The sequence below is a fragment of the Eumetopias jubatus genome, unplaced genomic scaffold (genome assembly GCF_037043125.1).
Source record: "Eumetopias jubatus isolate StellerSeaLion01/CBP00866 unplaced genomic scaffold, mEumJub1_p1.0 scaffold_11, whole genome shotgun sequence".
Classification (NCBI taxonomy): Eukaryota; Metazoa; Chordata; class Mammalia; order Carnivora; family Otariidae; genus Eumetopias; species Eumetopias jubatus.
The window spans coordinates 76,802,897-76,830,106 of NW_028274817.1; the positions used below are offsets into that span (position 1 = coordinate 76,802,897).

General features: G+C 36.8%; 1 protein-coding gene across 3 annotated transcripts in view; it reads right to left on the reverse strand.

Moving 5' to 3' along the window:
* FAM120C (family with sequence similarity 120 member C) overlaps positions 1-27,210 on the reverse strand; it is a 100,516-nt gene that overhangs the window by 63,079 nt on the left and 10,227 nt on the right. For all 3 annotated transcript variants that reach the window (XM_028092874.2, XM_028092873.2, XM_028092876.2), the window contains exons 2-4: positions 14,791-15,037; positions 13,266-13,348; positions 8,408-8,536 (exon numbers count right to left, since the gene is read on the reverse strand). In XM_028092874.2, coding sequence (XP_027948675.1) covers positions 8,408-8,536; positions 13,266-13,348; positions 14,791-15,037 — 459 coding nt within the window. The remainder of the gene's footprint in view (positions 1-8,407; positions 8,537-13,265; positions 13,349-14,790; positions 15,038-27,210) is intronic.

Genomic DNA, 27,210 nt, shown 5'->3' on the forward strand with positions numbered 1-27,210 from the left:
GCATGGGACCTTGTCTGTGGAAGTATATTCAGTATTTAATATATGATCATATTTAATAATGTCCTACCCTTTTCTTTTATAGATCCCCAGAGGCCATAGGTAGCAGAGTAGAACACTGTCCTTTGATGTTATTACCTAGCAGTTTTTGTATGTTTGTTTAGAAGAGATCTCATAATTCTACAACTGCTAAAAATGATGTTTATGAAAATTACACAACAATGAAAACTGGTTTAAGATGTAATGTTAAGTGAAAAAAGCAGGTTAAAAATTTTTTACACTGAGATCATTACCACATCAAAACATACATACAAAGGTGCCTAGGAAACACTATAAAACATTTAGGGTGGATTTCATAGCAAAGACCCTATTTTTAAAATTTTTTGTTCTTATTGTTTAGTGAAAAGGGGGATCCTTGTTATTAAGAATAGTCATTATCTAGAGCCCAAAGATCATAAAGCTATAAAGGGAAGCAAAAGCTGTAACATTAAAAATATTCACCACTCAGATGAACACTTTTAAAATTTTTCCAACATATGATGGAATATTATTTGGTTTTAAAAAGGAAAGAAATTCTGGCACATGTTACAAGGATGAACCTTGATGGCATTATGCTAAGTTAAATAAGTCAGTCACAAAAAGACAAATACTGTATAATTCCATTTAGATGAGGTACCTAAAGTGGTCAAAATCATAGGGAAAGAGGGGCGCCTGGGTGGCTCAGTCCGTTAAGCATCTGCCTTCAGCTCAGGTCATGATCTCAGGGTCCTGGGATCGAGCCCCACATTGGGCTCCCTGCTCAGCAGGGAGCCTGCTTCTCCCTCTCCCTCTCCCTCTGCTGTTCCCTCTGCTTGTGTTCTCTCTCTCTGTCAAATAAATAAATAAAAATCTTTAAAAAAAAGTCATAGGGAAAGAAAGTAGAATTGTGTTTGCCAAGGGCTGGAGGGAGGGGAAAATGGGAAGTTATCATATAATGGGCATAGAGTTTCAGTTTTACAAGATGAAAAGAGTTAGGGAGATAGATGATGGTGATGGGTACACAACATTATGAATGTATTTAATACCACTGAACTATACATTTAAAATGATTAAGATGGTAAATTTTATGTTATATATATTTTACCACAATAAAAAAGGGAAGGAAAATTTATTCTCTATCCAAACAGTATCTCCGACTTAACACTAGCATCTCTCCCTACCCACTATGTCAATTTCTTTCTTTGTGGGTGTTTTCCTAATTGTCTGATGCAAACAGCTGAAGTACAATGGAAATCAACGAAGTGAATGAGCAAAATCTATCATAAAGGTCAGGATTTCCTTAAGTCAAGGGAAATAATGGAGGACTGTGTACATCATGCTAGAAGTCATGGAAAATGAAGTGTCTGGAAGAAAGAATTATGGAAGTGGAAGAAAGAATTATGAAAGATGATGTTAGGAAAGGCACTTGGAAAAACAATGATTTGAATATCGAAAGAAACTAAGCCCTTTGAGAAAATAAAGCCCCAAGAACATTTTTTATGAAAAACAACCCTTTTTATAATTATGCTAGAAAGTTAGATGTAAAGTAATAGATGCTAGACTGTGCTATCACATAACTGGTTAGGAAAACTTACGCTCCCAAAATGAGGTGTTGATGGAGTAAACACACTACCTTATTCCCACTGGAAGGTAGTTATAAAACCGAGGAGCAGCTATTTGAAGACTCTGAAAAGTAAACAGTAGCAGGAGGACTGGGGAAGAAGACCAGAATTCAAAGTACCACAGAATCAAGGGTGAGTTTAGCATTTCTTTTTCTTCCAATATCCCTAGGTGTGGACAGAATACAGCCTAACATCTGGAAGCATACACTGATGTGGACAGAGAGCGCCACGGGAAACCTTAGTTTAGTTCTGGTTTGAAGAATGGGAAAGAGGTTCTTGAAAACTCAAGAAAGTATATGGAAACACTCCAATTTTTTTTCTTTTCCTTTTTTCTGTTATCATGTGTGTCAGCCGGAAACAAACCTATGGTGGCAGCAGTGGCAACAGGGGAATAACAGGAACCTTCCTTTCCAATCAGAGAAGCAGTGGTCTCAGTAGGGTAGGGTGAGCCTTTGATGCTTTTCCTCTCTTTCTATCCTTCTGTTGCTTGGACCCAGACACTGAGAAAGGGTGGCCCAATTAACCAGGAAGTACTGAAGAGATGGCAGAGAGGGAGCAGCAGAATGTGTGGATCTGACACTAAACAGCAGACCACAGACTCTGAGAACTGAAGAGATGTACAACCAAACAAGTCCCAGATTGGATACTGACTGGGTGGCATATACATGGGATCAAGCCAAGTAAGTTTGCAAAGACTTTGAACACTGCACTGACAATGAAACCACAGCCCACAGAAGGATGGTAAGAACTTGTCGTCTGAACCTAAATGAGTCAACTGCCTCCTAAAACAAAACTGTCAACATTCCCTATTATACTGAAACAAGATCAAGAATCCCAATGCTGAGATGGCAAACACACTGGAATTATCTGACAAAGACGTTAAAGCAGCTTTATAAAAGTGTTTGGAAGTAAGGGGAACACTTGTGAAACAAAGAGAAAGATGGAAAGTCTCTGCAAAAAAAGATACTATGTAAAGAAGAACCAAATGGAAATTTTAGAACTTAACAATACCATAACCAAAGTTTTAAAAAACCTCATTGGATGGGCTCTATAACAGAATACAGATGATCAAGGAAAGAGTCAATGAAATTGATGATAAATCAAAAGAAATTATCCAGTGTGAAAATCAGTGACAAAAAATAAAATTTTATTGGAAAAATACAGAGCCTCAAGGATCTACAGGATAATACCAAAAGGTCTAACACTGGTGTAATCCTACTCATGGAAGGAAAGGAAAAGACGGAACAGAAAAACTATCTGAAAAAACTATCTTGAAAACTTCTCAAATTTAGTGAAAGACACAGTTCGATAGTCAAGAAGCTTAGAAAACTCTAAACAGCATAAATTCAAAGTAATCTCTGCAAGAAATCACTGGCAAATTCTACCAATTAAAGAGGAAAAACCAATTCTACACAATCTCTTCCAAATAAAAACAGAACACCTGCCAACTTATTTTGAGTCCAGCATTACCCTAATACCAAACCAGACAAAGACAGCACAAAAAAAACTACAGACCAATATTTCCCAAGAAAATAAATGAAAAAATGTTCAATGAAATACTAGTAATTCAAATCCAGTAATATAAAAAAGGAAGAATATACCTTGACCACATCCTGGGAATACAAAGATGGTTCAATATTCAAAAGCCAATGGACTAAGAAGAAAAAGCACATGATCCTATCAGCAGATGCAAAAAAATACATTTGACAAAATACACCATCCTTTAATGATAAGAACTCTTTGTAAACTAGGAACATAACTTCCTCAACCTGATAATGTACATCTACAAACCTAATAGCTAATGTAATTCTTAATGCTGACTGAATGCTCTTCCCAAAGATATATCCTCTCTCATCACTCCTATTCACCATTGTTTGAAAATCCTAGATTGTGCAGTAAGGAAAAAAAAAAGGCATACAAACTAGAAAAGAAATAAAACTGTCCTTATTCACAGACAATATGATCATCTACACAGAAAATACCAACAAACCTACCAAAAAACTCCTTGTGAGTTTAGAGAGGTTGCAGGATACAAGGTCAACACAGAAAAATCAATCATATTTTTATATAGTAGCAGTGAACAATTAGAAATTGAAATGAACAAAACAATATCCTTTAAAAAGAGGCCTAAAATATAAAATACTTAAATAAATGTTAAAAAATGTATGGGACTTGTCCTAGCCTCAGCAATCAGACAACACAAAGAAATAAAAGACATCCGATTTGGCAAAGAAGTTAAACTCTCACTCTTTGCAGATGACATGATCCTCTATGTGGAAAACCCAAAGACTCCACCCCAAAATTGCTAGAACTCATACCAGAATTTAGCGAAGTGGCAGGATATAAAATCAATGCACAGAAATCAGTTGCATTTCTCTATTTATATAGAAATATATATATTTCTATATATATTCAACGAGACAGATGAAAGAGAAATTAAGAAGTCGATCCCATTTACAATTGCACCTAACACTGTAAGATACCTAGGAATAAACCTAACCAAAGAGGCAAAGGATCTGTACTCAGAAAACTATAGGATACTCATGAAAGAAACTGAGGAAGACACAAAGAAATGGAAAAAAGGTCCATGCTCACGGACTGGAAGAATAAACATCGTTAAAATGTCTATGCTACCTAGAGCAATCTACACATTCAGTGCAATCCCTATCAAAATACCAACAACTTTTTACACAAAACTGGAATAATCCTAAAATTTGTATGGAATTAGAAAATACCCCAAATAGCCAAAGGAATGTTGAAAAAGAAAACCAAAGCTGGTAGCATCACAATTCTGGACTTCAAGCTCTATTACAAAGCTGTAGTCATCAAGACAGTATGGTACTGACATAAAAACAGACACACAGATCAATGGAACAGAATAGAGAACCCAGAAATGGACCCTCAACTCTATGGTCAACTAATCTTTCACAAAGCAGGAAAGAATATCAATGGGAAAAAGTCTCTTCCACAAATGGTGTTGGGGAAACTGGACAGCAACATAAAGAAGAATGAAACTGGGCCACTTGCTTATACCATACACAAAAATAAATTCAAAATGGATGAAAGACCTCAATGTGAGAGGAATCTATCAAAATCCTATAGGAGAACACAGGCAGCAACCTCTTCGACCTCGGCCACACCAACTTCTTGCTGGACACATCTCCAAAGACAAGGGAAACAAAGGCAAAAATGAACTATTGGGACTTCCTCAAAATAAAAAGCTTTTGCACAGCAAGGAAACAGTCAACAAAACCAAAAGACAACTGACAGAATGGAAGAAGATATTTGCAAATGACATATCAGATAAAGGGCCAGTATCCAAAATCTATAAAGAACTTATCAAACTCAACACCCAAAGAACAAATAATCCAATCAAGAAATGGGCAGAAGACATGAACAGACATTTTTCCAAAGAAGACATCCAAATGGCCAACAGACACATGAAAAAGTGCTCAACATTGCTCAGCATCAGGGATATCCAAATCAAAACTTCAATGAGATACCACCTCACACCAGTCAGAATGGCTAAAATTAACAAGTCAGGAAAGGACAGATGTTGGGGAGGATTCAGAGAAAGGGGAACCCTCCTACACTGTTGGTGGGAATGCAAGCTGGTGCAGCCAATCTGGAAAACAGTATGAAGCTTCCTCAAAACATTGAAAATAGAGCTACCCTATGGCCTAGCAATTGCACTACTGGGTATTTACCCCAAAGAGACAAATATAGTGATCCGAAGGGGCACGTGCACCCCAAAGTTTATAGCAACAATGTCCACAATAGCCAAACTATGGAAAGAGCCCAGATGTCCAACAACAGATGAATGGATAAAGAAGATGTGGTGTGTATATACATATATATATACACACACACATATACATACAATGGAATATTATGCAGCCATCAAAGAATTTAAATCTTGCCATTTGCAATGACGTGGATGGAACTAGAGGGTATTATGTTGAGCGAAATAAGTCAATCAGAGAAAGACAATTATCATATGATCTCACTGATATGTGGAATTGAAGAAAGAAGGCAGAGAATTATGAAGAAAAAATGAAACAAGACGAAACCAGAGAGGGAGACAATCCATAAGACACTCTTAATCTTAGGAAACAAACTGAGGGTTGCTAGAGGGGAAGGGGGTGGGGGATAGGGTAACAGGGTAATGGACAATGGAGAGGGTATGTGTTGTAATGACCACTGGGTATTATATAAGATTGATGAATCACAGACCTGTACCCCTGAAACAAGTAATACATTATATGTTAATTAATTGAATTTAAATTTAAAAAATAATAATAAAAAATGTATGGGGTTGTATGCTGAAAACTATACAATGCTGATGAAAAAAATCAAAGATGAACTAAGTAAATGGAGAGATATATTACTGGATTTGAAAACTCAAATTCATCTATATGGTTGACCCTTGAACAACACATGTTAGGTCTGAGCTGTGTGGGTCCGCTTATATATGAATTTTTTTCATAAATACAATACAGTACTTTAAATGTATTTTCTCTTCCTTATAATTTTCTTAATAACATTTTCTTTTCTCTAGCTTACTTGATTATAAGAATACAGTATATAATACATGTAACATACAAAATATGTGTTAATCGACAATTTATGTTATCTGTAATGCATTCAGTCAATAACAGGCTATTAGTAGCTACGTTTTTTGGGGAATTAAAAATTATATGTGGATTTTTTACTGCATGGGGGGGTTGGCTTCCCTAACCCCCATGTTGTTAAAGGGTCAACCATATATTTAATATAAGGAATTCCCATTAAAATCCCAGGATTATTTTTGTAGATATAGAAAAGATTATTCTAAAATGTACATATATGGAGAGACAAAGGAACTAGAACAGACAAAATAATTTTGAAAAAGAAAAAGAAAATTGTAGGGATCACTACCTAATTTTGACTTACCATAAAGTATTCAGAGTTCTATTTGCACAGAGATAGACATATGGGTCAACTGAACAGAATAGTGTCCAGAAATAGACCCACACAAACAGCAATTCAATGGAGAGAAGACAGTCTTTTCAACAAACTGTTGAAAAACTGGACATCAATATGCAAAAAATAAACCAAAATACCTGACACACTTTATACAAAATGAACTCAAAATGGATGATTTGTTCTAAATGTAAAATGTAAAAGTATATAATTTTTATAAGAAAACAGGACAATATTAGCATGCCTGCAGTTAGGCAAAGGATTTTTATACGTGACACCCAAAGCACAATCCATAAGAAATGAAAATTTAAAACTTCTCCTTTGCAAAAGACACTGTTAAAAGAATGTAAAGATAAACTATAGGCTGGGAGAAAATATTTCCACAAACCAGACATCTGACAAAGGACTTTAAGCAAGAATATACAAAGAACTCTCAAAAATCAACAGTGAGTAAACAAACAACTCAAGTAAAAATGGACAAAAGACTGTTCATGAATAGACTATTCACCAAAGAGGGTATATGAATGGCAAATACGCACAAGAAAAAAATGTTCATCATTACTCATTTGAGAAATGCAAATTAAAATTATGAAGAGCTACCACTATACCCCTTTTAGAATGGCTATAAAGAAATACTGACAATAACAAGTGCTAGCGAGGAATGGAACAGTCACACTGGAAAGTGGTTTGACAGGGTCTTACAAAGTTAAAGTTAAACATACACTTACCATATGACCCAGAAATCCCACTCCTAGGTATTTACACCAAGGAAATGAAAACTTAGGTTCATAAGAAAAAGCCCCATACACAAATGTTTATAGCAACTCTATTCAAACCACCAAAAACTAGAAACATGTCAAATATCTTCCAGGGGTGAATGAATAAACATACTGTGGTATATCCACACAATGTATACTACTTGGCAATAAAAAGGAATGAATTATTGATAGATGCAATATGAAACAACTTAGAAGATTCTCAAAGACCTTATGTTGAATGAAAAATGCTATTCTTAAAAGATTACATACTGTATGATTCCATTCATATGTTATTCTCTAAACGATATAACTGTAGTGACAGAGAACAGACTGGTAGTTGCCAGAGATAGCGATGTTTGCGTGTGATTACAAAGGGATAGCATGGGATTTCTGGGGTGGTTCAGTTGTTCTGATCCTGATTGTGATGGTGGTTACATAATCTGTACATGTGCTAAAAATTCACAGAACTATATACACACATATACAAAAGTCAGTTACCCATAGTGCAAGTATAAATTAAATTATCAGAAATAAAACTAACTTATTTTCCTAACTTTTAATTTTATTTCACAAGACAAATTCCCAGTAGAGCCCATTTTTCACTATTAACAATGATGTATTGATTTTTGTTTTATGTGGACCAACTTTAAGTAGTCTTTTTCATTATCCATTAACCTCCACTAAGCAAGACCTTCTTTATATTAAAATATACGTTTAAGTAAATAAAAGAGTAGAAGGACATATTCTAGAGCGATAACTACAGCAAGTTGTTTGTGAGTAATGACATTTTAAGTGACTTTGTTTTCTAAATTTTCCAGAATGAGCTTATATAACATTGATAATCAGTGGGAAAAAGCTAAAGAACCCTTTCAGTCCAGGCCTAGTAATGTTTTCAAAGGAAACTGTGGGGCTCTGGTCTGTAAGCACGGAGAAAACAAGCAGCTACGAGGAGAGAAGGTAGGTAGCACAGACCAAAAAAATCAGATCTGCTGGTGGTACTAGTGAAGGTAAGAAAACTGGCGACTCTTAGGAAGGAGAAGGCTAGCTCACCTGAGACTGTTTGAAAACATCCTTTCCAACGACATCCAGGTTTGAGGGGTCTTTGATGGAACTAACATACTCAGAAACAGCCTTGATCACCACATCACAGGGAGGAAGAACCAGCTGATGAGCCCGGACCTAGAAGATTTAAGATAAGCAAGGTACATTGACATCGGCGGTGATGGATCATTAAGAGAAAGAGTGAGGTAGGTGTAAGAGAATTCAAATTCAGTAAATGTACTGAGAGATAGTTAAAATCTTTTCTTTTAAAATATCTTCCCCTGTAATTCTCAGTATAGAACACTTGGAAAAGATAAAACAGTATAAAGAAAGATAACATCATATCATTTATAAATCCTACTACAGAAGAGAGCCACTAGTTGATGACATTGTCATAATTCATCAGTTTTCTTTCATAATACCATTTGGCTGCTTCCATTTTTTTGCTATTAAAGGTAAGGTTTTAATTTGTGGACCATGTTTGGATCCTAATTTGAACTAACCACAAAAAAGCCTTATGGGACAATCAGGAAGATCCTAAAACGGACTAGATATTAAAATGATACCAAGAAATTATCATTAATTTTGTTAAAAGTAATAATGGCATTGTGCTCATGCATGGAAAATGCCTATATGCTTTAGAGATGCATATCGAAGAATGTGGGAGTAAAATGACTTGAGGTCCAGAATTTATTTTAAAATACATTAGCAACAGAAACAACAACAACAACAAAACCCAGCAAGTGTGGCTACATCTTGATAACTGTTGGAGCTAGAAGATGTTACAATAGTGACTGCCTATGCTATATTTTCTCTACTTTTACGATGCTTAAAAATTTTTTTAATGCCGTGATAAAATGTAGATATGATTTGTTGTTCACTTTCCAATTATTTAATTATAAGCTTCCTAAAATTGTAATTAGTCAATGGGTATAAACTTCTTAAAGACTTTTTATATAAAATTGTTTGGGCAAAAGGCTGTACCATTCATTCCTTCAACAAGTATTTACTGCCTACTGTGTACTAACTAGGTACTGTCACAGGCACCAAGAATACAGCAGTGAACAAGATAGAGAAAGATCGCGGCCCCCATGGAAGCTTAAATTGTGGGGTAGGTGTGTCAAGATAGGGTGAGGGGAGTCAAATAAAATAAACAAGTAAAATGCATACTGTGCTAGATGTAGATAAGTGCTATGGAGAAAATCTAAGAGGATGACCTTGGGAATTCAAGTGTGTGCATGCATCTGCACAAGCAAGTAATATTAAATAAGATGGTCAGGAAAGGCCTCACTGAGAAAATGAAATTTGAGAAAACCTCTAAGAGGGAGGTACAAAGCTATGTGGGAGGAAAAAGCATCCCAAGTAGAGGGAATAATAAGTACAAAGGTTCTACAAACAAAAGAAAAGAAAGGATGACATCATAGCTGTAAGAGACCCCAGTCAGTACAGGACTTTGTAGGCCATGGTCAAGATTGAGTGAGTGACATGAAGAGCCACTGGAGGGTTTTGAATAGAGAAGCAACATGATCTGAATCAGTTTTTGAAAGATCCACTCCTGCTATTGTACTGAGAATAGGTTTTGGGGAGGGGAGGAGAGTGCAAACAGAAGACCAACAGTTAATAAGCTGTTATAATAATCCAAGCAAGAAATAATGGTGGCTTGACCAGGGTAGTAGCAATGAAAATGGTGAGAAGTGGACATATATTGGGAGAAGAACTGATGGTATTTGCTGGCAGAAGAAATGTAGGGTGTGAGAAAGAGAGAGAGAAGTCAAGGATGACTCTATGGTTTTTAGCCTGAACAACTAGAAGGATGGGATTGCCATTAATAAAAATGGGGAAGGCTCTGGGAGGAACAGATTTAGGGGAAAGATTACAAGTTTCCATTTAGATACACTTCCTTAAGATGTTTAGTAGGCTGTTAGATATTATAATCTGGAGTTCAAGAGGGATGTCAAACCTAGAGACACAGATTTAGGAGTCATCAATGGACTGGTGATACTTAAAGTCATGAGACTGGATGATATCAATCACTAAGGCAGAATGTGTAGAGAGAACTGACAGAAGGGACCAAGGACAGAATTCAGGGACACTCCAAAGATAAGAAATAGAAAAGAAGTCAAAGAAGCAACAAAGGAAACAGTAGCTGCAGCCAGTGAAGGTAAGAAGGAAACTAGAAGAGAGTGGTGTCCTTAAAGCCAAGTGAAGAACATGTTCTAAGGAAGAGGGAGTGAGCCACTGGGTCAAATGCTGCTGTTGGTCAAGTAAGATGAAAACTGAGAACTGGCCATTAGATTTATTAACATGAAGGATTATGAACATCTGGACCTCGTCAAAAACAATTTCAAAACAGATTGCAGAGAGAATAGGGAAAAGGGATAATAAACAGCTCAAGTGTAGATGACTCTCTAGAGGGCTTTGCTATAAGGGAAGGAAGAAATGTGGGCCATGAGAGAAGAGGAAATATGGAACAATAGCTTGGGTGGAGGGAGTAAGGTCAAGAGCAGAATTTGCTTTATTTTTTAATATGGATGCATGCTTATAAATCTGATGGGAAAAATCCAATGAAGAAAGAAAATTGATGATGCAGGAGAAAGAAGTAAGAACTGCAAAAGTGATGCCTTTCAGTTAGCAAGAGGGGATGTGATCTAGCATGTAAGTAGAGGGGTTGGCCTTAGATAGGAACATGGACAGGTACTCCACAGTTAACACAAGGCAGGCAGAAAATGTGGGCACATAGGTGCACATAGGTGAGAAGATGAAAGGCTAGGAGCCAGTAAAGTTCTGTTTCAAATGCTTCCATTTTCTAAGTGAAATAGGAAGCCAGCTCATGAGCTGACAGTGAGCAAGGAGGAGGGAGTATTAGAGGCTTGAGGAGAGAAGAAAAAGTATGAACTAGCAGAGTGAAAGAATTAGAGAAAAGTTATATATTTACCAATTTACACTACCACCAGAAATGTATGAGAGCATCAGTCTCAACATAGACTCAACAGGAGTAGGCAGACTAATTTTTCAGTATTTGCCGAACTACTAGGTTAAAAAAAATCATTTAATTTGCATGTGTGGGGGCACCTGGGTGGCTCAGTCGTTAAGCATCCGCCTTCGGCTCGGGTCGGGATCGAGCCCCGCATCAGGCTCCCTGCTCAGCGGGAAGCCTGCTTCTCCTTCTCCCACTCCCCTGCTTGTGTTCCCTCTCTTGCTGTGTCTCTCTGTCAAATAAATGAATAAAATCTTAAAAAAGAAGATCTTTTAAAAAAAATTTTGCATGTGTGATCACTAGGGAGATTTAACATCTATCTAGTCATACTATTGGCCACTGTATTTCTTCTTTTGTGAGCTGTTTCAGTCTTTGGCTCATTATTTCATTTACTGGAGTATTAGTATTTCACTTCATGGGTTTGTATGAATCCTTAAGATATTAAGGGTATTGTCTTTATAACAAATGGTGCTGGGAAAATTGGACAGCTACATGAAAAAGAATGAAACTGGTTCACTTTCTTACACCATACACAAAAATAAACTCAAGATGGATTAAAGACTTAAATGTGAAACCTAAAACCATATAAATCCTTGAAGAGGGCACAGGCAGTAATCTCTTTGACAATGGCTATAACAACATTTTTCTAGACATGACTCCTGAGGCAAAGGAAACAAAGGGAAAAATAAACTATTGGGACTACAAAATAAAAAGCTTCTGTGCAGCAAAGGAAACAATCAACAGATTGAAAAGGCAATCTACTGAATGAAAGGAGGTATCTGCAAATGACATATACAATAAAGGGTTAGTATTCAAAATATACAAAGAACTGATACAACTCAACACCCAAAAAACAAATAATCCAATTAAAAAATGGGCAGAAGACATGAACAGACATTTCTCCAAAGAAGACATACAGATGGCCAACAGACACATGAAAAGATGCTCAACATCACTCATCATCAGGGAAATACAAATCAAAACCACAATGAGACACCACCTCACACCTGTCAGAATGGCTAAAATCAGAAACACAAGAAACAACAAGTGTTGGTGAGGATGTGGAGAAAAAGTAACCCTCATGCACTGTTGGTGGGAATGCAAAGTGGTGTAGGCACTGTGGAAAACAGCCTGGAGTTTCCTCAAAAAGTTAAAAATAGAACTGCCTTATAATCCAGTAATGGCACTACTGGGTTTTTACACAAAGAATACAAAAGCACTAATTCAAAGGGATACATGCACCCCTATGTTTATGGCAGCATTATTTTCAATAGCCCTGACATGGAAGCAGCCCAAGTGTCCATTGATAGATGAATGGATAAAGAAGAAGTAGTACATATATACAATGGAATATTATTCACCAATAAAAAAGAATGAAATCTTGCCATTTACAGTGACATGGATGGATCTAGAGAATATAATGCTAAGTGAAATAATTCAGTCAGAGAAAGACAAATACCATATGATTTCACGCATATGTGGAATTTAAGAAAAAAATGAACAAAGCGGAAAAAAAGAGAGAGACAAATCAAGAAACAGACTCTTAACTGTAGAGAACTAATGGTTACCAGAGACGGGGATGGGTGTGGGGATGGGTTAAATAGGTGATGGTGATTAAGGAGTGCCCTTGTCTTGATGAGCGCTTGATGCATGGAATTGTTGAATCACTATACTGTATACCTCAAAGTAATATAATACTATATGTTAACTATACTGGAATTAAAATAAAAATTTAATTAAAAGAGAGATTAAGGGTATTGATCATAATTATAATTTTGTATTTGAAATATTTCAAGCCTAATGAAAGGTAATTATTCTATCAAAAGTCCAATGAAAAGAACCTGACATCCCCTAGGCATGGATGTATAGGCAGGAAATGGGGCACTTTACCTTAAGTGATGCAAGGGGATGTTCTGGTCCCAAGAGGCTCCAGTGAAAAGCAGCCAGGTCCTCATCTGGGAGAATGTGGTTACCTATAAAGTACATTTGTCATTTATTGACTGTGCAAATGTTTTCATAGAACCTCCAGGCCATGAAAGGGCTTCTGGGGAAGAAAATAATCGTAGATTCTCAATGTAATATCTATAGTATCTATGTGTTGATTACCTACTATGTATCACATGCATTATATGTTTTATTATTGTAATAACCATGCCTAGTAGTATTATTATCCCCATTGTACAGATAGGGAAACTGAGGCTCAAACAAATTTGGTGCTTAGCCCAAAGTAGCTTGGTTAATAAGTGCCCCCACCAGGATTAGAAGCAGGCTCCAAAGCCCATGCTATTATCTATTACCTAGTCATTCTGCCTTTTATAATAGCAGCCACAATTACTGACTGCCTAGTAAGTGCTGGACATTTTATATACCTCATTTCATTTAGTTTTGTCAATAACACAATGAGGTATACTATTCCATTTCACAGATGAAACCAGGGAGGTGTAACTTCAGTGATATGTCATAGGCCTAATTCTAAAACTGTGCTGACTCCATTAGATGAGCCAAACTCAAATCATTTGGGATTATAAGCAGAGGTTACACCTGAGACAACATATTAACCTTCATGCTGTCAGTAATTGGAAAGCCAACTGAAAACATAATCAGCTCTTGGGGTGCTTGGGTGGCTCGGATGGGTAAGCGTCCAACTCTTGGTTTCAGCTCAGGTCATGATCTCAGGATCCTGGGATCGAGCCCCGAGTCAGGCTCTGTGTTTAGCAGAAGTCTGCTTTAAGATTCTCTCTCCATCTCCCACTGCCCCTCCCCCCACTCGCGTTTTCTCTCTCTCTCAAACAATAAATCTTTAAAAAACCATAACCAGCTCTCTGCAATTTACTTTTAAATTCATCTTTAAAAGATAAATTGATGAATGGCTAGAATGGAGAGATATATGATAAAGCAAGTATAGGAAAATGTTAATGGCAGAATACAGGTGGTAGATATATGATATATAGGATTTTCACTACCAAATTCTTTCAATTTTGCTGTGTTTGGATATTTTCATAATAAAATGTTCACACAACAGAAAAAAAAACCACATACAACAATTTGTGTTCTTCTAAACTGAGACAGTAGGAAAGAAATGCTAATGCTCTGAATGGGGAACCAAAGCTATCTAGGGCTAATAAAACATTTGGCCTAAGACAGTACTCTGCATAAATAGTTATGGAATGTAACAAAAAAAGTTTTACAAAAATCGAAATAATTTTCAAGGATGTCCTGTATTAAATTCCTAAGACAAATATGCTGAGTTTCTAGTAAGAAGTCCAAAAGCCTCCTGGGTTTTCACCAGCATAGTGTTTAGCATGTGGACTTTAAAAAGATAACTTATGATAGGCTATATTGCTCTGGTCTTCGTGTCTTAACATTGGAAGAGGAAATTTTACCAATCACTGGAGTCTGTTCTTTGGATACCTACCTAGCAACGCAGCAAATATGGGAAAATTCATCCGCTTCAAGCCCAGCTGCTTGGCCACCTCCTGCATCAGGAACTGATTGGTAGTGAGATTCTTCCCATTCCAGCTCAGCTTCAGAGCATGAGAACTGTAGTAAGAAGGAATATTGTAGAGAGCATACTCGGAATCATGGGCAAGAAGGCCATGGAAGCCATTTTCCCTGAAAAAAGCCACCACTTCCAAATGGTGGTCCTCAAGGCTCTGAAAGACCTAGGAGGGAAGAAGAGAGGAAAATGTCATGCAACAGAAACTGGCTATATTTGGTTAGAAATCCAGAAGGTTAGTAACTAAATTTTATAGTTGAAATTTAAGATCACACATGGCTGAACACAATACTCTACAAAAAAAAGTCTCTCCCAGCTTCAAACTTGATTATTCCTACTACAAAGACAGTATTATCTATGTATTCATTGAAATGCCCAGTCCTTTCATGAAACTGTGGTATGAGGCATTTCAAGAGAACACTGAAATTAACATGGTATATATTACTTAAGTTCCCACTTCACACAGTAACAGAAGATATCTTTGTTAGAAAGATAATAAAACTATTATTTATTGCTCAGCACCTTCTATATACATCCATCTGTACCAGCACCTTCTATACTTTACATACATTATCTCATTGTCAGAACAACCATGAGCAAGGTAGATATGGATGAAAAAACTTGTATATAGAAATAGACACAGAAAGGTTAAATAACAGAATCTAAGTTCATCTAACTCCTTTTTTTTTTTTTTTTTAATCTAACACCTTTTAAAAAAATCCTTGCCTGTGGGTGTCTGGGTGGCTCAGTTGGTTAAGCCTCTGGCTCTTGGTTTCGGCTCAGGTCATGATCTCATGGGTTGTGAGATCGAGCCCCAGGTTGGGCTCTGTGCTCAGCGGGGAGGCTGCTTAAAGAGTCTCTCCCTCCCCCAACTCACGTGCACCCACACTGTCTCTATAAAATAAATAAATAAATCTTAAAAAAAAATCCTTGCTTGCTTTCTTAGGAACATCTTAGACCACAGAGCACCCATATAGGGCACTTCCAGTGGGTAGAGGTCAGAAACTTCACCCCACTTTAGAAACGGGAAAACTAAGACTATGAGAGGTTGGCTGGCCTAAAGCTGCATAATGAATGAGTGTACACAGGATTCAAACCCAGGCTGTTCTGACTCCAGAATGCACTTATTTCCACTATACCAGGCTTCTTCCTGGAGAGCACTATTTTTCATGTAACAGAGGCAGACGCTTAAGTGACCTTCCTGTGCATGTCTCTATCCCTGCACTTAGAGCATACTGATATAATCTGCACAGTGGTTATACCACGCTAACTTCCTTGACTGCAGAGACTTAATTTATCTATTCCTGGCTCCAACATAAAACCTGGGGTATAATAATATGAGTAATAATGGTTAACAGATACTGAATACATACTCTGTGCTAAGCAGCGTTCCAAGAACTCTGCATTCATTAACTCATTTAATATTCAATCATGTAAGGCCGTACTATTATTATTATCATCCCCATTTTTACACTGCTATTCCTAAGGTCACATGGCCGGAAGGAACAAAGCCTGGATTTTGGCTCTAGAACCCATGGACCTAAATATTTTTGTGGAACTCAACTGACCTATTTTTTTTTCATTTAAATTACAAAATAATTGTAGTTTTCTGGAGTCTGACAGGAGTTTCAATGCATTAAGCTTCTGCTAGGCTATGGAAAGAGACTAGCCACAGCAGATAGTCATGTCACACATTAAATCCACAGGGGAAGGGAGACTGATAAGCACACAGCAAATATGTGTATGTTTGTTTCCAAGCAAAGGAACCAAAAATCCTTACTTTGTACTGCAACATATTTACACCTAGAGTTATGATGAACTCCAATTGGGTCAGAGTAGGAGTATAGTTTTATGCTGTCCCCTGGTGATAGTTTGTTCCAGCATACCTCTCATACAAGTCACTCATTGAGCATCCATCTGTACCAGGCATAGTGCTAGGTATGGTACTTTCCCTCTCTTCATCACTGCAGGTGTTATAAGTCCCATCTTACAGATGATGAAACTGAGGCTCAGAGAAGCAAGGTGCCATGCTTAGGGCCATAGAGCATTCCAAATATCCATCAACAGAAAAAAAGGTTAAACTGTGGTATAACCATACAAGGGAATATTATTTAGCTATAAAAAGGAATGAAGTACTGATTCATGCTTCAACATAAATGAACTTAAAAACACTATAGAGTACAAGAAGCCAGACAAAAAGGCCACATATTACATGATTCCTTTTAAATGAATATTCCAGAATAGGAAAATCCACTGAGAGGGAAAAATAGATTAGTGGTTTTCAGGGACTGGGGGAAAAGGGAAATGAAAAATGACTGCTAGAAGGTACTGAATTTCCTTTTGGGGTTTTAAAAATGTTTTGGAATTAGACAGTGATCATAGTTGCACAACTCTGTGAATACAAGTTAATTATACACTTAAAAATGGGAAATTTTGGGGTGCCTGAGTGGCTCAGTTGGTTGAGTGGCCGACTCTTGATTTCAGCTCAGGTCATGACCTCAGGGTCCTGGGATAGAGCACTCAGTGGGGAGTCTGCTTAAGGATTCTTTCTCTCCCTCTGCCCCTCCCACTACTCACGTGTATGTGCTCTCTCTAAATAAATCTTTTTTTAAAAATGGTAAATTTTACGGTATTGTGTAAATTATATATATTAAAAACCGGAACTAGAATTCAAATTCAGCTCTGTCTACAAAGCCTATGCTCTCTAAATCTCACTTGTAAAACTTATTATGGAAAATTTTAAATACATAAAGGTAAAGGAAATACCGTAACGAACCCCTATGATACCATTATCCTGTTTCAACCATTATCAATGTTAAGTCATTCTTGTTTCATCTACTATGCATCCCTTTTGTTCTGGCGTTTTTAAATGCACTTTTAAAATCATGACTAGAAAACCACATAAAATTTACCATCTTAACCATTTTTAAGTGTACAGTTCAGTAGTGTTAGGTTTAATCACCTTGTTGTGAAACACATCTCCAGAACTTTTTAATCTTAGAAATCTGAAACTCTATACCCATTAAACAACTCTCTGTTTTCACCTCTCCCCCAGCTCCTGACAACCACCATTCCACTTTCTATGAATTTGACTACTTTAGATACCTCATTTAAGTGGAATCATACAGTATTTGTCTTTTTATGACCGACTTATTTCGCTTAACATAATGTCCTTGCGGTTCACTCACATTGTAGTATGTGACAGGATTTCCTTCCTTTTTAAGGCTGAATTAATATTCCATTCTATGTACATACCACAATTTCTTCCTCTATTAATCAATGGACTTATGGGTTGCTTCCACTTCTTGACTATTATGACTAGCACTGCTATAAACACAGATGTAAAAATATCTCTTTAAAATCCTGTTTTCAGTTCTTTTGGGTAAATACTCAGAAGTGGAATTGCTCAATCACACAGTAGTTTCATTTTTAATTTTTAAAAAGAACTTCCATATTGTTTTCCAAAGAGGTTACTCCATTTTATATTCCCACCAACAATGCACAAGGTTCTAACTTCTCCACGACCTCACCAACACTTCTTTTCTGTGCTTCCTTTTTTTATAGTAGCCATCCTAATGAGTATGAGGTGATATCTCATTGTTTTCATTTGCATTTCTCTGATAATTAGTGATGTTGAACATCTTTTCATATGATTATTGGTCATTTCTGGCATACTTTCAAGCAAATTCCAGATATCAAATCACCTATAATACTTCATTCTTTATCTGTAACAGATGAAGAGTTTAAAAATAACAAACAAAACTATCATTTCACTGAAGTTAACAAGTTTCTTAGTATCTTAATATCCTGTCCCTACTCTATTTTCCAAGATTACCTTAAAAATGTCTTTTGACAGTTGGTTTGTTCAAACCAGGATCCAAATAGGGTCCACATGCTGCATTTGGTTGATATGGCTTCTAAGTATCTTAATTTATAACAGTTGCCCTTGCCTTTATTAAATGCCATTTATTTGTTGCAAAAACCATAACTCACTTTTTAAATTACAAAGGTAATATGGATTATTCTACAGATTATGTTGGGATAACTGGACATTTTATTTGAGAATAAGATAGATCCATTCCTCACATTTTAATTAGGATAACCATAAAAATAACAGAAGATTCCATGGGGATTTTTTAAATATAATTTCAGAGTGGGGAAAGTTTATGTATAAGAGAAAATCCAGTAACAGCAAAGAGGAAGATCAATCCTCTTGACTAAAAATAAAACATTTGTTTGGGAAAAGCCAATGTAAGTAAACGCAAAGGACAAAGGACAAACTGCAAAAAAAGTTGCAACTCATCGTATAGAGGGCTAATTTCTCTAACAGAAAAGAAAAAAAAACCTAACAACACAAGAAAACAGTTCACAAAAAAGGGGAAAACAAAATGATTGTAAGCATATAAGATGATCAAACTCACTTGTGATAAGAAGCGAAAATTAAAACAATACTGAAAGATGGTTATTTCAACCATAACATTACCAAATATACTGGTAAGGGAAACAGGCACACACAAATATTGAAGGTAGGTATGTAAATGGTACAATCTCCATGGAGAAAAACTTGGCAAGATCTGTCGTAATTAAAAATGCACATACCTTTTGACCCGGTAATTTTGCTTCTATGGATTTATCTTTTAGATATGTAAAGTACTTGGAACAATGCAAGTACTTAGGTATAAGCAAGAGCATTGCAACTGTATAAGTATTCATTATAGCATTATTGTAACAGCTGAAAACTGGAAAAAATCTAATTAACTGCCCATCAATAAGAGACTAGTTAAATTATAACATATACATACAATGGAATAGGGTGGAACCATAAAAAAAAAGGACAAAACTCTTATGTACTCACATGGAAAAATCAGCATGATATAGTAAAAAAGCAAAGTACAAATTATGTATAGTATGCTACCATTTTTTGAAAGGTATATTTTTGGTGTGTGTGTAGCAAGTATTTATAAGTATTTGCTCTCATAGGCATAATAACTTTGGAATAATACACAGCTAACTGATAATACTGGTCAACTCTGGAGAAAAGAATCTAGTGACTAGGGATGGGGTGGAAGGGAGATTTTATCATATATTCTTTTGTACCTTTTGAATTTTTATAACATGAACTGCAATACTTAATTCAAAAGATAAATTACAACTGAATAAAAGAACATACTCCAGGTAAAAAAGAAATCAAAGAATACAGAAAGGTGTATGGTGAGAAGTAATACAGGCATGCCTCAGAGATATTGTGGGTTCAGTTCCAGAACACTGCAATAAAGCAAGTATCTCAATAAGGCAAGTCAAATGAATTTTTGTTTCCCAGTGCATATAAAAGTTATGTTTACACTATACTGTAGTCTATTAAGTATGCAATAGCATTATGTCTAAAAGTACATACCTTAGTTTAAAAATACTTTATTGTTAAAAAATACTAACAATCATCTGAGCTACAAGTCATAATCGTTTTGGTGGTGAAGGGTTTTGCCTCGATGTTGATGGCTGCTGGCTGATCAGGGTGGTGGATGCTGAAGGCTGGGGTGGCTGTGGCAATTTCTTAAGACAATAATAAAGTTTGCCCCATCGATTAACCCCTTTCACGAATGATTTCTCTGTAGCACCTGGTGCCATTTGATAGCATTTTACCCACAGTAAAATCTTTCAAAAGTGGAGTCAGTCCCTCAAATCCTGCCACTGCTTATCAACTAAGTTTATGTCATATTCTAAACTGTTTGTTTGTCACTGCAACATTCTTCACAGCATCTTCACCAGGAGCACATTCCATCTCAAGAAACCACTTTCTTGGGCACCTGGGTGGCTCAGTCGTTAAGCCTCTGCCTTCAGCTCAGGTCATGATCCCAGGGTCCTGGGATTGAGTTCCACATCGGGCTCCCTGCGCGGCAGGAAGCCTGCTTCTCCCTCTCCCACTCCCCCTGCTTGTGTTTCTGCTCTCGCTATCTCTCTCTCTGTCAAATAAATAAAATCTTTAAAAAAAAAAAAGAAACCACTTTCTTTGCTCATCCATAAAAGGGAACTCCTCACCCTTAATTTTATCATGAGATCATGGCAATTCAGCCACACCTTCGGGTTCCACCTCCAATTCCAGTTCTCTTGCTATTTCTACCATGTCCGCAAGTGCTTCCTCTGTTGATCCTGAACACCTCAAAATCATCCATGAGGGTTGGGATCGACTTCTTCTGAACTCTCGATAATGTTGATATGTTGACTTCTTCCCATGAATCATGAATGTTCTTTTTTTTATTTATTTTTTAAAATATCTTATTTATTTGAGAAAGAGAGAATGAGAGACAGAGAGCACAAGAGGGAAGAGGGTCAGAGGGAGAAGCAGATTCCCTGCTGAGCAGGGAGCCCGATGTGGGACTTGATCCCAAGACTCTGGGATCATGACCTGAGCCGAAGGCAGTTGCTTAACCAAATGAGCCACCCAGGCACCCCAAATCATGAATGTTCTTAATGGCATCTAGAATAGTCAAGTCTTTCCAGATTTTCAGTTTACTCCGCCCAGATCCATCAGAGGAATCACTATCTATGGCTGCTATAGCCTTACAAAATTTCTTAAATAACAAGACTTGAAATTACTCCTTGATTCATGGGCTGCAGAATGGGTGCTGTGTTAGAAAGCATGAAAACAACATTAATCTTATGTATATCTCCATCAGAGCTCTTGGATAACCAGGTGCACTGTCAATGAGCAGTCATATTTTGAAAGGATTCTTTTTCTGAGCAGTAGGTCTCAAAATACTCAGTGAACCATGTTGTAAACAGATGTGGTGTCATCCAGGCTTTGTGTTTCCATTTATAGAGCACAGGCAGAGTATATTTAGCATAATTCTTAAGGGCCCTAGGATTTTCAGAATGGTAAATGAGCACTGGCTTCACCTTAAAGTTACCAGCTGCATTGGTCCCTAACAAGTTAGCATGTCCTTTGTATATTTGAAGCCAGGCATTGACTTCTCCTCTCTAGCTATGAAAGTCCTAGATGGCATCTTTTTCCAATAGAAGGCTATTTAACCTACATTGAAAACCTGTCTAATGTAGCCTCCTTCATGAATTACCTTACCTAGATCTTCTGGATGACTTGCCACAGCTTCTACACCAGCACTTGCTGCTTTACCATGCCCTTTTATGTCCTGGGGATGGATTCTTTCCTTAAATGTTATGAATCAACCTCTGCTAGCTTCAAACTTTTCTTCTGTAGCTTCCTAGAATTAAGGAGAGTTAGGGCCTTGCTCTGAATTAGGCTTTGGCTTAAGGGAATGTTGGAGCTGGCTTGATCCAGATCACTCAGACTTTCTCCATATCAGCAATAAGGCTGTTTTACTTATTTCATGTGTTCAGTAGAGTAGCATTTTTAATTTCCTTCAAGAACTTTTCCTTTGCATTCACAAAGTGGCTACCTTGTGGGCACAAGAGGCCTAGCTTTCGGCCTATCTCAGCTTCCAATCTGTCTTCCTCACTAAGCTCAATCATTTATCGCCTCTGATTCAAAGTGAGACGCAGTGCCTCTTCCTTTCACTTGAATACCTGAGGCCATTGTAGGGTTATTAATTGGCTTAATTTTACTATTCTTATGTCTCAGGGAATAGGGAAGCTGAATGGGTGGTCAGTGGAATAGTCAGGACACACACAACATTTATTAAGCTTGCCATCTTATATTGGTGAGGTTTGTGATGCCCCAAAACAATGACTATAGTAACATCAAAGATCTCTCTGATTATAGATCACTATAGCAAATATATTAATGATAAAGCCTGAAATATTGTGAGAATTACCAAAATGTGACACAGAAACAGGAAGTGAGCAAATGCTGTTGGAAAAATGGCGCCAACAGACTTGATGCAGGATTGTCAGAAATCCCCAGTTTGTAAAAAATGCAGTATCTGTGAAATGCAATAAAGCAAAGGGCAATAAAATGAGGTATGCCTGTAGTCCTTTTACCCCCATTCGCCGAAGGTAATACTTATTCCAAGCCTCTCCTCTGAGGAGTATGATTAAGTAGATCTAGGGCTAGGCTGGGAATATATTTTTTAAACCATTTTATTGAGGTATGATTGACATACAAAAAGCTGTACATAATTAATGTATACAATTTGAGTTTAGAGATAAGAATCATCACCACAGTCTATGCCATAAACATATCCATAACCTCCAAAAGTTTCCTCCTGCCCTCTTATTTTTTGTGATAAAAGCACTTAAAATAAGATCTACTGTCTTAGCAAAGTTCTAAGTACCCAATACAGTATTGTTAATCATGGGCACTATGCTGTGCAGACATCTAGGACTCATTTGTCTTGTATAACCAAAATTTGTACCCTTTGACTAATACTTCCCCAATACTCCCTCCCGACAGTTCCTGGCCACCACCATTCTACTCTCTGCTTCTATGAGAGACAATTTTAGATTCCTCATACAAGCGGTATCCTGGAGTATTTGTCCTTCTGTGTCTGGCTTATTTTACTTAGTATAACGTCCTCCAGGTTCATCCCTCTTGTCCCAAATGGCAGGATTTCCTTTTTTAAGGCTGAAGAGTATTCTACTGTATGTATATACCACATTTTCTTTATTCATTCATCCAACAATGAACACTTGGGTCACTTTCAAGAACCCCAGGTGACTGTCATAATGAGGCAAGTTTAAGAAAGAGTGATGTCTACTCAGATCACCCAGCATGGCAATTTATTTTTTAGCAAAATATCATCTAGAGTTAACTGAAGGCAATTAAATCCTGACCAGGGCAAGGAAGAAGTCTTCCAGCCACAATACCCCTCAGAACAGCTGAGTACCCTGGCTCCGTTTCCATGTGTGATGACTGCTGCCACCTGTAAGCAGAATGACTTCCAGTCCCTGGCTCAAACTGATTCAGTTATATGTTAACCTTGCAATTTTTCAGAAGACTAAAATGATTTAGGTGAGCTTAAACAACATACCCAAACAACTACTTAGAAAAGAAGCACATTTGAACTTTAAAAAAAAGTAAGAGTTGAGATTCTGAACAACTGCCTATAGCTTTTAATTGCTGTTCAGTACAACAAATATGAATTGAGGGCCTTCTAAATGCCAGGATGCAGACAGCAGAGTAAGACGCTCAATATACATGTTAAGAAGTTATAACCATAGGGCGCCTGGGTGGCTCAGTTGGTTAAGCGACTGCCTTCGGCTCAGGTCATGATCCCGGAGTCCAGGGATCGAGTCCCGCATCGGGCTCCCTGCTCAGTGGGGAGTCTGCTTCTCCCTCTGACCCTCTCTCCTCTCATGCTCTCTCTCTATCTCATTCTCTCTCTCAAATAAATAAAATCTTTAAAAAAAAAGAAGAAGAAGTTATAACCATAGGGTGCCATGGAAACCTAGAGGAAAGGCACCTAACCAGTCAATGGGGCAATGCTTTCTAGAGGAAGCAACACTTATTTATAAAACTCAAGGGAAAACAACTCTCTGAGAAAAGTTTAATGTCTCATTTCACTTTATAAGAAAAGTCAAGGGGAGGGGTGGATTATGTTTAAGTCTGCTTTAGCAATAGAAATATAGACAGTTTATATTTTAGCTGCAAGGCCTTTGTGCATTGGAGTCTAACAACCGAAAAAAATGCAGACCAAAACTATTACTGAAACAAATTTTCATCACTACACACTGTGTAGCCCAACAACTATTAAGAGATCAAACTGATAGTCATGAAGCTGAAGAATATAGAACTCAAAAGTAAGAATAGCAGCAAAAAAAAAAAAAAAACCCAAAGCCAATTCAAGGCAACATCAACAAAGTGGCCTTCTCTCCTGACTGTAGGAATCTCATCTACGTACACATGCATTGTAGAGTCTTTGCTATTAAATATCTCCATCAAGTTGGAGACAGAATACTGATCCAGTGTTTAGTAAAGGCTATTAAGGTGCTAATTTTAATTTGCAAATACCCAATTTTAGTAACCTTAATTACTATTAGGCTATTAATTACTATTAGATTTTTAAAAATCTGGTGTGGTTCATTTGGGGGCTGGAGACTCTACTTTGGGAATAACTTCTATCATCAGAAGATACAGCAGGAATTTCAGTATCTAGTGGACCTATGCTTAAATTCCAGTGATGGGTAAGTCATGGGCAAGTCACTTAGCTTCTTCATCTATAAAGTTGAGATTTTGCAAATTCCTGATTTTAAGACTTAGAAATTACTACTGATAAATTACTGAACACTACATCTGAAACTAATGATGTACTATAAGTTGGCTAATTGAATTTAAATTAAAAAAGACTTAGAAATTACTTATATAAAATACCTTGCATACAGGATCTGAAAAAGTGGTTATGAAATACATTAAGGTCTGTTTATTTTGCAGAGATGAAGCCTATGGTGTGTACTATTCTCTGTAGGTCCTTAGAAATCATTGAGACAAGTAGATACCAGGATAGGCACCTGTTTGGCCCAAAGCAAATTTTCAGGATTGAAAAATCAGAAAGACTGATACAAAAATAGAAAAAGTTCATCATTACATTTGTGTGTGTGATTTATTCTCCTTTAACTTGGAACAGGAGGTCTGATGCCTTTCTTATGTGCCAAGAGGTCAATGTTAGGTCTTATATTTTTGTGTTAGGATGTGCAGTAAAGAATTTAGCCTTTGGTCCTTTCATTGGAAATGATTAATTTTGTCCTATTTCATAATGGAAAACAGCTGTTTAGAAATGTAGGCATTTCTTAACAGACATTTTGCACAGTGCTTTTTTTATATTTAGGGTAACAACTCCCAAGATATTTGTAGAATTCTGGTATTCCAATGATATCATGCTTCATTTTCAGTACCATCACACAGTAATTCAGTATCTCCATTGTAGCTCTTCTTTCACGCCATAAACATTAATCAAGAAAGGCTAACTCAACAATATTAGTCCCTTTTCATAAAATATAATACCAGAGAGCCTTTCCTGGAATGCAACAGAAAATTCCGCAATTTGGGGGATGTAGTTCAGGCCATCACTTTCATTTCTTGGAAACCAATTTCAGCACAGTAAAGTCAGCCAGTTTATCATCTGCCAAATGAGTTTCCCAAAGGCATAATTTTGCTAGGAATGAGCAAATACAACCATGCATTTGTGAAGCTATTTTTGAATAAAACCGCTTTTATTCAGAGTGCCTAGATGAGTTGCAATGTCAACTAAACAGGTCAAATATTTTATTTCAATCTTTGCTAATGCACTGAATGCCCTTTGGATGCCAAATAAGTCTTTTTCTTTTTTCAGTATCTTCGGTACCATGCCTCAACTAAGCCAATCAATCTATATGTAATAGGTCAGATTTCTATAACGTGCCTCTAATAAATCAAAGTATTCAACTGTGTTTGGTGTAAACCACAATGTTAACCACTAGATCCTGACATGATTCATTTGGAACATTTCTGCACAAAAACTGAATCCCTAAGCAGTGACACAATGAAAAGCTTTAAGTCCTAATAAAGTATTTCTGCTTCAAATTGAAGCATTCTGAGCCCAAGAGTAACACTACTCCAGAAGCACTATCTGTAGTCATAATTTTGAGCAAGCTATACTAAAAATTTCAAGAGTTTCCTCAACACACAAAATCCAGGTATTTCTGAATGTACCTGTCACAGGCTCCAAGTCCAAAAGAGTTAGATTCCACCAAAATTCTTATCACATGAATTATATCTACGTGCAGTTGTTCTCAAACTTTAGGGTGTATCAGAATCAAAGGGTTTGTTAAAACAGATTGACAAGCCCCATATCCAGTTTTTGATCCAGTAGGTCTGGACTAGGGCCTAAGAATCTGCATTTCTAACAAGTTTCCACGTGACCTGAAACTGTACTGTTGGTCAGGGACCATACTTTGAAAACTACTGGCTAGGCACATAGTTAAGTGTATAGCTATTTGGGTAGTGTTTAGATCTCTTATAACTAGCTGCAATCTAAAACTTCCCAAATAGCTTCTTGACCCAATTTGTCCCAAAAGTGTTCAGCTACCAATCTTTAACATCCTGAGCAACAGTATTTCCTATCTTTACAAATGCTTATGATGTAATTTCTGCTGTACTCAACAGACACTCTTTTCTTAAACCACCACCTACAAGACTTTCAAGCCCTGGCAAAATTCTTCATTTACTATATAAATGCATTTCATAGCAGTATCACTTGTTCTGTCTGTATTCCAAAACACAGCCTATTGAAATTCCAAGCCCTCTTAAAAATTCTTTTTGTTTCAGCACTCCTCATTTTTATACTGGTCATATTTCTTACAATGGTTTATTTTAAAATGGTGTCTTAAACTGCAGTATTTCAACATATAATTTATTTAGATATAGAGGAATATGTGACCTTCTTCAGTTAA